At 39.5% G+C, this 12,938-nt stretch overlaps 1 protein-coding gene across 1 annotated transcript; it reads left to right on the top strand.

Annotated features, from left to right (window-relative positions):
- Positions 1–4,596: 4,596 nt before the first annotated feature.
- Positions 4,597–10,500, top strand: LOC148103033 (amine sulfotransferase-like). Its single transcript, XM_087840063.1, has 7 exons — positions 4,597–4,682; positions 7,062–7,213; positions 7,306–7,505; positions 8,568–8,694; positions 9,649–9,743; positions 9,847–10,018; positions 10,100–10,500. Exons 2-7 carry the CDS (start codon positions 7,069–7,071, stop codon positions 10,207–10,209), a joined length of 849 nt encoding a protein of 282 aa, XP_087696189.1. The 5' UTR covers positions 4,597–4,682; positions 7,062–7,068; the 3' UTR covers positions 10,210–10,500.
- Positions 10,501–12,938: the final 2,438 nt, after the last annotated feature.

Genomic DNA, 12,938 nt, shown 5'->3' on the forward strand with positions numbered 1-12,938 from the left:
CAGTAGCTTTTGTAATAGCTTTAGCCCGGTCGGACTGGGCAGCAAAGGGCTGCTTAAATACCGAAAACTCCTCTGCTCCTCCACTTGGACCGCTAGCGCTGACAGACCCACTATCGCTTGACAGACCCACCACGCGCACCATACACATACTTTTTTCTTTTTCGAATCTTCAGATCACGTGCGTACCGAACCGTGGAGTGGGATCAGTTCGGATTACGGAACAACCGTGATCCGCTGTACCACTAGTGTTTATTCAAGTACAATACACCATGACCATTATAGCTGCCTTGCATACAAAGACACCACAGGATGTAACGTCCTGCTGTTTAAGATGTTTGCCGCAGACTCCTCCAGCTGCTACATCACCCACAAATGTTTGTTAAATTCACCAAGTTAATATACCCACATGGCAAAACTGGTATGGTCCCGATCTGGCCCACACAATGTGCTTACACATGGCCCACATACCGCAAAGAATGACGGCCCTTTGGTAGCCCAGATCAGGTTTGCCAGAGGTGGCACACATGGGCCAGCACAAGGCCAGTTGCAGACACACTGGTGGTCCTGTGCTGGCCCATGTGTGGATGGTTCAGTTGTTGTGGGCAATCACTCAAGGTCGGGTAAGGTTCGTTCATTTAAATTCGATTCTAAGCTTGATAAAAGTCTAATAAAAACCAATGCCTGCAATTACTGTCATGAAAGGTCACTGGAAGGCAGAATTTCCAAGGTTGCAGGCCTCTGCTCCTGTTACATGAGTTACATGTGCAAAATGCCTGATGATGTTTTGTTAATTCCTGCTGTTTGGAATGCTATAGTCCTCTTATTAGGGATGTTTTTGTTTTCTTGGTGGGAAGTGGGGATAAAGTCCCAGTTAAAATTCTGAGTGATTCAGGAGACTATGACTCCTATATAGTGAACCTATATAGTGTGCTGCCCTTCTCGAAGGAGTCTGACACAGGTGACTGCCTCCTCAGTAGTGGGAGGGGTTTGACCACCCTCCCTGTTCCTTTGTATAAGCTCATCAAACCATTAAGCTAGCACCATTACAACTTATTCTTCTGATAATGGAACCTTTTGAACATCTTGTTCTATACTGTGTGGGTCCTTTGCTGCCCTCAACATCTGGAAATAAGTATCTTCTTGCAGTGATGTGTCAAAGTACCAAAATTCCTGCTGGATATCCACTGAGGTCAATGACGAGCAAGGCAGTGGTGACAGCTCTAACTCAGTTTATTTCGGTGTGAGTGATCAGAGTTCACATTTTTCATCTCACATGTTCGCCGAAGTTTTGAAAACCCTGCACATAAACCATAATTGGTCATCAAGATACCATGCCCAAAGCCAGGGTGCTCTGGAAAGGTTTCACCAGATGCTAAAGTCTCTTTTGCGTACCAATTGCATAAAGCTTAGTAGAGACTGGGAAGAGGGTCTGCCATGGCTGATTTTGTCTGAAAGAAAACATAGGTTTCAGCCCTAATGAGCTTGGGTTTTGACATAGTGTGCGTCGGCCCTTGGCAGTAATAAAAAAATAAAGGGGTTTATTCCGAGCCACCTAAAAAACTTGGTTGAGTTTGTAAATGGATTTAGACTTTGATTGCTTGTAGCTGGGATTGCCAGCTGTCAGTTTTGTTGTGGGATCTCTGTATCGTCCCCCATTTACAGGCCCTCACAGGTCCTTAATGAGAAACTTTGATATAAATTACTTTCAACCCTAAAATGAAAAAAGTTGGTTCAGCACTGTCATGTAAACTTACTCAAACCGTATTATGCAAGTGACCAAAATTCTAGTCTGTGTGTTAAGGACACCGTTCACCCTTGTTTGTTTCTTCACTTCCTTTTCTGAAATTGATGAAATACCAGAGCCTGATGACAGTTTGGTCATTTGAGAAAATTTCAGTCTCTTTGTAATCTGGATAAATTCCTGTCTCATTTGATAAATGCAATGAGCTGTCAGAACTGATTTTGTATTGCTGTTTGTTTGGTGAGGTTTCCACTTGCACGGACTTGATTGATCACGATACTTTTTTGTTGTTTTCTTTAAAATGGGATTGTTTGGTGTTCTTTCCCATTTTTTTGTCATAAGTCATGAGCCAGGTTGTGACATTTATTCAATGTCAGCATGGCTGCCTTCCAGACTGGGCAGAGATGCCAATGCATTTTCTTTCCATCAACGAACTGTTAATTGAGCAGATTTGACACAGTTTCTTGAGCTAGTTCAAAACTTGCCCCCTCCCTCTGCTATCAGTGTACCATATTTAATTCAAAATAATTAATAAAGTTCATCAGGGCCAGAGTTGGAGATTTGTGACTCTCTGAATGAAGGTCTAACAATATCAGAGAGAAAACAGCACTTTGGACTCTCCAGGTTATCTTTTCAGCAATAATGCTGTGGCAATTTGTGGAGGATTGTGGAGGCTCAGAGCATGCGCATGATGATAAGAGGTGTACGGGACATTAGTGATGGGATTTCCGGCTCTTTTTAGAGATCCGGCTCTTTCGGCTCGGCTCACTAAAAAGAGCCGGCTCTTTGGCTCCGAACCGGCTCTTCAGGTTGTTTTGTTGCTTTAATTATTTAATCATTAACAATAATATAAAATTATGCAGAGAAGGAATTACTAATGTAAAAAAAAGTGGTTTTATTTATATATGTTTACATATGGCCCCTAGAGACAAAGCACGTACAAACTCCAAAACACATTTCTAGCATTAACTGAACTTCCAAAACAGAGCTACCCAGATCACTTAAATTACACAATTGAAAGCATGTGTGTATTGATTGTGTATTTATAGACAAGCACTCATATTTATTCAAATAAGTAAAAAAAAAAAATTCATTTACCTGTTACTACCACACACCAAATCCGGTTGTTGATACTTCCTGGCTTGTGTAGCCACTAGGTAACAAAAGCTCAACACTGCGCCCTTGCATCCTGGAGCACTTCTGTTGTCTTTTGTACGTGTTTTGAGTTTTTACGTGTTTTGGAGTTTGTACATGCTTCGGAGTTTGTACGTGCTTTGTCTCTAAGGGCCACCATAAATATACTTTATTTATTCACTCCACATAAAATGTAATAAATAAATCATATAATACAAAGAACAACTATTTACATTTTAAACTTTTAACTATTTAAATTTTCAGCTTTTTCCTTTTAAACAAATTTAACGTGAAACAACACAAAACGCTGCAAACCACAACACAATTAAATATAAATTAAAATATTAAAACAAAAAGAAGATGCACATTCTCTGTCATATGGGCCTGTATGATTTCTGAATCCTTTATCATCTGCAACTGAAAATAGTGGATGATTACTATACCTTTCTAATGTGATGTTGTTGTCCCTGGCTCTCTTTCTCGCTGGCTCTGTTCCTGTGCTGCTGCGAGTGTAACTAACGCCCCTCCCCCCTCTGCCCAGCGCAAAGTACAGGCTGCGCGTGCGGAGTTTAGCGGAAAAAAGGGCGAGAGAGAGGGTGAGAGAAAGAAAAAAAAACCCTCACGGCTCCCAATAAGGAGCCGGCTCTAAGAGCCATTTCGTTCGCGAACGACCCATCACTACGGGACATTCACTCTGTTGGTCTTGATGCAAACACCCAGGTAATACAACACTTACCTTTCTACTGTTAAACTGGTTCTAAAAGTAATGCAGGTTCAGTAAAAATGTGTTTTGTGATTTTCTTTTTGTACTTTTCTGTCTTGAGAATTTGTTTACATGTATTATCAGACTGTTTTGATGCTTTGTTGTTTATCAACCTCTGACTCAACCTGGCTGTCACTGCACACATGTGCTTTAGTGAGTCATAGTGGTTTTTTAGTCATAGTGATTTACTCTGAGTTACTAAATTGTGTTTAACATGGTTAAAGCTGTTCAATGTTTTGCAAAAAGACTGATTTATTAAAAAAGCTTAGGACACTGAGAATGTGGTTCGGAGAATGGGAAGTGTTTTACCATTTCAGATAAACTGTGGCTAAGGAGGATTCGGAGTATATTATTTCAGTAATTCATATTAATTGCGATTTAATGTAAATTACACTTAGCACTAAAAAAAGTCTAACATTGCTCCTAATGTGACTATGATAATTGCAATTATGAGTGTTTATTAAATAGCATTTATAGGAGAAGAGTCTGGAGTGGGTGAATTGCTTGAAAGTGTGAGTGCACTGCCTTTGCCAGTGTCCAACTTCTTGGTGAATATCTCAAAGTTGACTTTTTATCTATACATAACGTTTCCTGGTGGAGGAAATGTTTTTTCACTCATCCAAGTGATTTCTCAGTCTAAGCTGACTGCACACTTCCACTTGTTGAACAGTACTTTTGCATAATGACTGAAGTTTCAATCATTATGCAAATTTGAAAATGCTACGTCCTGATGAAGAGAATCAACTTTTTAGGGATTTCCTTACCTGAAGGGCTGAGCATGCATCTAGACTTTTTGGTGAATATCCTTTGAGATCAGGTCAGCAATATGAGAATGCTTTGGACTGTTGAATGATTTTCTTACCAGTTAAATTTCTTTTCAGGTTTATGATTTCCTCCTTATAGTTGTCAGCTGGTGATCAGCTGATCACGGGGCCGGGTTTAAAAGAGAGACGCCACCCACCTGTTCCCCGCTCAGACATCGCTCTCTTCATGTCAGGAGCTCCGAAACCTTGCCGACGTCAGTCTCCGCCTGATTCAGCAACTGTGAGTGTTTTTCCTCTCGATTCTTTTTCTCATCCCGGCTCCGCTCGCTCTCCGTCTGTAACGCCAGTTCCGAAGCCACGCTTCGTGCACTGATCGTTACTAGAATAACTGCGTGTCTGTTCCAACCGATCGCTAGGTGGAAACCAAACAAAACACGCATTAAGAGGCTCAAATGCCCATGTCTCAATCTCGAGTCTCATAATGACGTGAAGAAATATTTTTTTAAATGATTTAATATGAAGGCAATAGCAGAGTGTTACAGGCATAGCCCTAAAGAATGTAGCCTTATGGGCAGTGTAGTCCGTGCTGCAGGGAGAATGGACTGTCATACACGTTATGTATCTATGAGCGAGGGAGGGAGAAAAAGGCGAGTGGAAAAGTAGAGTTGTCATCGAGCAGAAACGGGAGCTGGAAGCATGTAAATATAATAATAATCACTGCAGCCAAAAAAAGAGTGTCTGACGAGCCCAGCTCTAAGTAAGCTATTAAGATTCGAGTGTACACAGTGTTCCTGTTTTCCTCCGAAATAATAAGTTCCGCTGGAGCAGCCTTTCAATGCCTCTCTGTCTCTCGCCAGCAAAGTTGACCAAGACAACAAAGTAAAGCTAGTTTTCGGCTATGAGCCTGAAACGGACACCGACATGTTAGCCAGAGGTCCCTTTACTACGGTTCGGAGCCCCAAACCTATTTTAAATACGCGCGGAATAGTTTTCTATACGAGATCGCTGCAAAAAGTGCAGCCTTACCTAATGTCCATCTACTGTTACTCATTTTATATTAAGATTTGAAATCTTATTAAGATTTGAAATCTTAATAAGATTTCAAATCTTAATATAAAATGAGTAACAGTATTGTTATGAAGGAAGGAAGGCTAAGGGGTTGAGTAATCAGCATCATGGGCTCATCCGATTAGAATAAGAATAAGCAGTCATCTAATCATTCACAGGGTTCTCCTTTTATTCTCAAATCAATAAAGCAAAGAAGGAAGGAAGGAAAGACACACATGGACTGCCAATGCTGAAAGAAAACAGAGATTTAAGTTAATCATTACCTTAAACAATACATAAAATACAAAACCTCAGTGAAGAAAGAGTGAGCCAAAAGTAAATGCAGTCCTTATATAATGTGTGACAGGTGAGTGCAATTGAGGACAAGCACCACACCCAATCAAAGGTGAGAGAACTAAACAAGGTGCATCTGGTGAAGTGAGTGGGTGTGCTGGGATGTGCTAAAAGGTGGGTCTTTACAACAAGTATGGTGGACATATTAGGCAAGGCTGCACTTTTTGCAGTGATCTCGTATAGAAAACTATTTCTGTATCAGTAATATGTTTTCTTTTTCTCTGTTGATAATCATGTGGAACTGCACATGATTATTTGCAGCTAGCATGTTGCTAATGCTATCCATCAAGTCTAAAAACAGTATGTTACAATGTGGAGATAATCTGATCAGAAATGATCAGGTTATATTCTGATTTGTAATTAGGCGTACATGTGCACTATGTTTATTCAGAGAGGTTAAACTTGTGTTTCTGTCATGGAGGGATTGTGCTCAACTGAATGAAGCTTATTAGACATTATGAAACAGATGATACGTAAAAGCGAATTTTGCCAAAGTGCTCCTTTTTTTTAAATTATCTTTTTTTTCTTAAATCTACTACATCATGTGTAATTTTTTTTTGTCATGTATAATTTCCATTGCAAATATTAATCACAGTTAAATTAAGAGAGGATGGCATTAAAAACTCTGGAGGTGTGATGCCATCAAGTACACTGCTGTAGAACGATCGCACTACATTCTCGGGAGCACTCCCGTGTAAACTTACGAAGTCTGGACTAGCAAGAACACGAGGACTGGTGTACTTGAGTATTTAGAAATGGCCTAACAGTCTGCAGTCTATGAACTAACGCCAGCTAACAATGTTAGCTTGGTGGCGAGTTGCATTCAGTAATTGTAATAAAAATCACACAGCAATAATACATCAAAGATACTGAGGTTTCGCCCATCCCATTCTTTTTATGAAGTGGTGTTTTAATTTCCAAGTAAGAAAACCATTCATGTCCGTTCACTGCTGGCCCTGTTATTCTGGCTCTGGGTCCATTGTGTAACGGACGCCAACAACATTAACAGGACGCTTACATTACACTCTTATTGCACGTTTTGTCTGGGTTTCCAGCAATCAAAATCAGAGTATTCCCCATGTATTCCCTTACTCCCCAACATTGCTCACCCAGCATCAATTTGCCATGCGAAAGCCAATCAGGGGTCAAAAAGACCCCCAACAATGTAGCCCCGAGGACCCTGGGACAAACAAACCTCTCCACCATGTGACTCACAGATTTTTCGTTCCTGTGTATATTTTTTATCTGTCTTATGTAGAACCAGTATGGAGCAGATCAGAGATCTTCGTGTTTTCAAGCATAAAAACTACAATTTTCTGGTCGGTATTACAACTCCAGAGTACATAGACTCTCTTGAGAGTTTTGAAATAAAAGACAGCGATGTCTTCCTTGTCACTTATCCAAAATCAGGTTGGTGAAAAATCTTACACATTATTTGTATTTGCAGTTTTGTGCTGGCCAGACTGATCCACTGATCATCTCTAACGTTTTCCCCACATCAGGCACTGTATGGGCTCAGCAGATCATCATTTCAATCTACGAATTGGATGGGAATCAGAATAGATATTCAACCAACGCGGAGAGGATGCCGTGGCTGGAGTACAAGACAGCTGAATACACTCTTCTTCCCTCTCCACGACTCTTCGCCTCGCATCTCCCTGAACATATCATGCCTCCAGGAGTGAAAGAGAAGAAGGCAAAAGTCAGTACTTTATAGAAGCTCAATTCTTCTTGAAGAAAGAGGCAGTCTTAAATAGGGCTGTGCAATATGACCAAAATCTCATATCCCGATATAAGAATTCTATCGTCCGATAACGATATAAATCACAAAAATGTAACATTTTTTGTAAATTCTGTGAATCTCGGGCAGCTCGACTTGCGGGAAGTGTTTCCAGCTGCGCGTCGAGTACCTGGAGTCGAGTGTTTTAACCGATGCATGAAACGATACATTTTTAGACATAAGTTGTAACGACCACCGTTTTCTTTGTGAGTATTTATTACACGGCGTGCTGTGGGGAAAAGCCTGTTCTAACGTTTGAGTCTAAGGTTTATTTTTTAGCACCTGGCGGCTCTTTTTTACTTCTCATCCGTAAATAATCTGCTCTTTCTCTCTTGATTCAGTTTATTTTGAAAAGGCTCAACAGGATCTTGAGCTTTATTGTGAAAGGCTTATGTGGAACATAAAGAAGCGGACACGCGATGGTGTTACCGTCGTTGTTGCTAACCACAACGCATAAAAACAGGCGCTTGTCCGTCCGTAGTGTGGTTATATTAAATATAAGAGAAAGAGAGAACTTTAAGAAATTAATATAGCCACTACAGTGACCATCAAAACGATGAAAAAATATTGCCGTAAACAGTTTATTTTGTAACACCATGAAACAAACGATAGCGTAAAATGAAATGATAGACGTTGTAATGGGGTCATAAATCAAGGAATCTGAGGGTCATTTTTATCATAGACTTCTACACAAACACATGGTTCCAGGTCCAAAAAGCTAGCACTAGCATTTGTTTTATTTCAAGTGATTCTGTGTTTCTATTTCAGTATATTTTTTTTGTCCTTTTCCTTTCTTACGATGAGGTCATTGCAGACTAAGAGGTTCAAAGTAGAAATAGGAGAAAAAGAGGTATAAAAAATTACAAAAAAATATTATTTGAAATAAATTTTTTAAATTATTTTTCTTTTAAACTAATGACTTTCAATTTTTACATTTAAGTAACAAACTGTTAATATTCGGATTTTTAAAAAAATATTCATCAGATCGTGTATTTGATGAGGAATCCAAAGGACAACGTGGTGTCTTTTTATCACTTCAGCAAATCCATGACAGTCCTGGAAACTCCCGAGAGCTTTGACCAGTTTTTTGAGTGGTACATAACAGGAAACGGTAAGTTTCCTCACTTTCGATCCACATAATGATGAATCAGTTAGTGGTTATTATGAACACACTATATCTATTTATTATCTATATCTTTATTCACATAAATGTTTAAGAATTGTCGAGGTAGAATTATTGATAGATTATCATGGGCCTTGCACCACAGACTGCAGAAAGAAACAAATAAAACTTTTTATTAGCGTGTGCAAGGCTCAGAGTAACACTTGATAAGCTAGAGATGAACAAATGGCTGCCACTCCTCCCGCTCCTGTGCTTTGAAAAATGTACTATGTAAAGTGTTACTTTTGTTCTAGAATTTTTTGGAGAAACATTACTGATTCATTAAAGTTTAAATTCCAAATACTGGACAATTCAGATTCAGTGGACTATGAGAGAGCGTGTTTATTCTGAGTTAATATTTACTGAGTTAATATGACAAATGTGTCAAAACACCTGTTTTTCTTGGCATGCACAAGCAGGAAGGTCATGTGCACTCTATGCCCATGCAGTAATCCATGTTTTAAAAGGTACAATTTAAAATGTATAAAAAAAAATCTGTTGCTAAACGTTTTATCTTTTCTGTCATGTGATTCATCTAACAGCTCTTGCAGCTCTACATACTTGAAAGACTTTGGTTTCTGTGACCTGAAGGTTTCAGTGTGTGGCAACAGTGCTTCCACTTTAGTACCCAGTGATTTTGTGGTGCTGTGCTAGTATTTAGCACCAACACCAGTTTTGTGTGTGTGTTTGTGTGTGTGTGGATTGAGCACATTGACAAAATCTGTACTACATTCGGAGGCACACTACCACTGCATGATTAGCATGGGGGACTGATCATGCCTACAGTCATGCTGTAGGTAACTACAGAGCTTACACTTGAGCTCTTCTTGTGACATGTGGGTTGTATGTGAACTCAATTAAGTCAGAATGCCAAATAACTGGATGCATTATGCAACTATACAGTTTTTGCGTCATCCTGGTTTGACCACGTCAGGGAGTGGTATTTAAACAGAGACCAGTACAACATCCTCTTCCTGACCTACGAGGAAATGATTTTGGTAAGATGTTTCTTCACACTTTTGTTGTTCCTAAGGAAACTCAAATAAAATATCTGGCAGAGTTTAAGGTTCTTTTTCTGTTGTGTTCCTGCTTTTCTTTCAGGACCTGAAAGGATCAGTGAAGAAGATCTGCAACTTCTTAGGGATAAACCTGACTGAAGCCGCCATCAGTCAAGTTGTGGAAAAAGCTACATTTCAGAACATGAAGAATGACTCGAAAGCAAACTATGAGCACATTCCACCAGAGACGTTCAGTGGAAAATTCCTGCGCAAAGGTAACATAGCAGACCCGCAGCTGCTGTGCAGGAAAATGTGATATCAGGGTATCAGGTGTTGTGTTTTTGTCTTTATTACAGGTCAGATTGGAGACTGGAAGAACACACTGAGTGTTGCACAGAGTCAAAGAGTGGATCAACTCCTTCAGGAGAAACTTGGTGATTTGCCTTTGAAATTCATCTGGGAATAAGCAGAGCAGCTCTTCAGGGTCTCCCAGGAGTTTTAAAAGCATTGATTTCTGTCATGATATGAGGTAATTAGACGCAGGGTTTCTTCAGCACAAACTGCTTTTATTGAACCGTAGCAGCAGTGTACGTGGCTACATCAATTTTCTGAAAAAACATATACACATACAGTGTTCCAGCGACCTCTAGTGGCCGCCCCTCACAGTATCCTTACTAGGATAACATAAACAAATCTCACAACAATTTCATTAATCAGAAAACCATAAAAATGTGTTTTTTCTGCTATTTAAATAATAATAAAACAACAACAACAACAAAAGATTAATGTTTGTTCACCCAAGATGAATTCATGTCATGTAGATCATGATTCCAGAAATCAACAACGTTCATTAATAAAATGTTTATCAGTCAACATATCTGACATGCCTGAAACCAGTACACGGTGCTTTGGATTCTCATAATTTCTGAATAGTCACTAACTGTTAATTGTGTTTTTGAATCACATTGCTTTTGAAAGTAGCCTTGACCTTCAAATATAAGAAATTTCTTGAAATACATGTACTTTTGCCATGAAGACAGTCTGACCTTTGGTTTACCCACAAGTGATTTCTCCTCCCATGAGTCAACATTTAAGACAGAAGTATCTCATTTATTTGTGTAGAAAAATCAAAAGGAAAGGATCCTTTTTTGGTAAGAAACAAAACATTACAAGAAGAAATTGTGCAATTGCAGTGTAATTTTGGTTAAAGTCTTGTTCAGCATGACATTCTTCCGTTATTTAATCTGATACAGAATTGAACCTCAGACCTGTAAACAGCATCCACTGAATATCATGTAATTAATATGTGAAATACAGCTTGTTAACACATGATTTATTGCAAGATAATAGTCTATTAAAAAATAATTATTAAAAAAAATAATCTCATTTCTTTAATGTGACTTCCGTTTCTGAACATTACATTACATTTGTAACTTGTAACAATGTAACTTTGATTTTCATACAAGAGTGAATGCTCTCCTCTGGAGGCAAGAGTGACATTTTGAATTTAGGTAGTTTATCTGTATGAAACTCTTCTCACACAAGTAAGCTGATCCAAAGATGAAAAAACTCCACATTATTCATTATCATATAGAATAAAACTGCATGTTTCAAACACAAGTTTGTCAGGTTTTGAGAGTTTTTTTAATATCACTCCCTTTGTGGTTATAAAATCTGAATAGCCTTCATTTTTCACACCAATCTTCCAGTAACGTCATTATTATGTAGTAATCAGGACACAGCATAAGTCAAATGTACAAATTTTTCAGTAAAAGTAAAAAAGTTGTTAGTAAAAAAATAAAGCATAAATTAACACTTCACTTCAACATTAACTATAGTACCTCTCAAGGAACCTATAGAATATTGTCACATGGGGTGAAGAACAGCATAAACTGTGTCACTTCCCCTCATCTATCTGTGTGATTCAGAACTAAGATGGAGCAGATCAGTGCAGGTATAAGAACTACAACTTTCTGACCACTGTACATAGACTCCCTTCAGAGTTTTAAAATAACAAACAGCAATGTCTTACTTGCGTCTTTTACAAAGTCAGGCCAGTGAGAAATCTCTGTAGCATCCCATTATTTTGCAGTTTTATTCCGTGCAGACTGATCCGCTGGTTACATATAATATCCCATAAAGTTTCCATCAGAAGGCTCAGCAGATCATCACTTCTATCTATGAGTTGGACGGGCATCTGAATGAATGTTCTAACAACTCGCAGAAGATGCCATGGCTGCAGTTCACAGGGGTGCATACACTCCTAACCCCTCTCCACAGCTCTTCAGATCACATCTCTCCCAGGTTCTCATGCCTCTAGGACTGAAGGACGAGAAGGGAAAGGTCAGAGCTGTATAGATGCTCAAGCAGCCTGAAGAAAGAGCAGGTGATCCTTGACTGACTCTTGGTGGCGCTGTCACTTGGTGTTCGCTCTCTCTGCGGTAGAGTATTGATGGGATTTCCGGCTCTTTTTAGAGAACCGGCTCTTTCAGCTCGGCTCACTAAAAAGAGCTGGCTCTTTCGGCTCCCAACCGGCTCTTCAGGTTGTTTCGTTGCTTTAATTAATTTATTATTAACAACTAGGGATGGGTATCGAAAACCGGTTCTTGTTGAGAACCGGTTCCCACTGTTTCAATTCCTTGGAATCGTTTGCCATTTTTGCAAACGATTCCCTTATCGATTCCAGTCGCCCCGAATGACGTCACCACGTTGCGGAGCGTCATTTACCTGGCAGGAAACATGGCGGCTCAAACGCTAAAAAGTTTGGTTATACTTTACGAGAACGGATGACAACAGGGCAACTTGCAATACTTGCAAAGTAGATATTTCATTTAAGGGAGGAAACACTACGATAACCTTAAATGAATGTCTTTTTTTTAATTCCGCTCCGGACTCGTGAATCTCAACCCAGCAGCAGCGGTAACGTTTGCACGTCCTCTCCCGTTAATACGGCAGGTAAATAATCAACTAACAGTGCATATTATGTTAGCGCGATCTGCCTTATTACAAAACCTGCCATTACTGTGCATTTAGGTGACCATGATGAGAGAGACGGACAGAGTCGTGCTGGCTCAGATGCTGGCAGTTCTCGCTGCAGTCTACCGGTAGCGTCTCCTTTCAGGCCAGGATAGACGAATGTCACCGAGCAGTGACTAAGTTTGTGGTAAAAGGTTTGCACCCATTTGCCACAGCAGA

The sequence above is a fragment of the Neolamprologus brichardi genome, chromosome 4, assembly GCF_056152115.1.
Source record: "Neolamprologus brichardi isolate AB-2024 chromosome 4, ASM5615211v1, whole genome shotgun sequence".
In the NCBI taxonomy this organism is placed as follows: Eukaryota; Metazoa; Chordata; class Actinopteri; order Cichliformes; family Cichlidae; genus Neolamprologus; species Neolamprologus brichardi.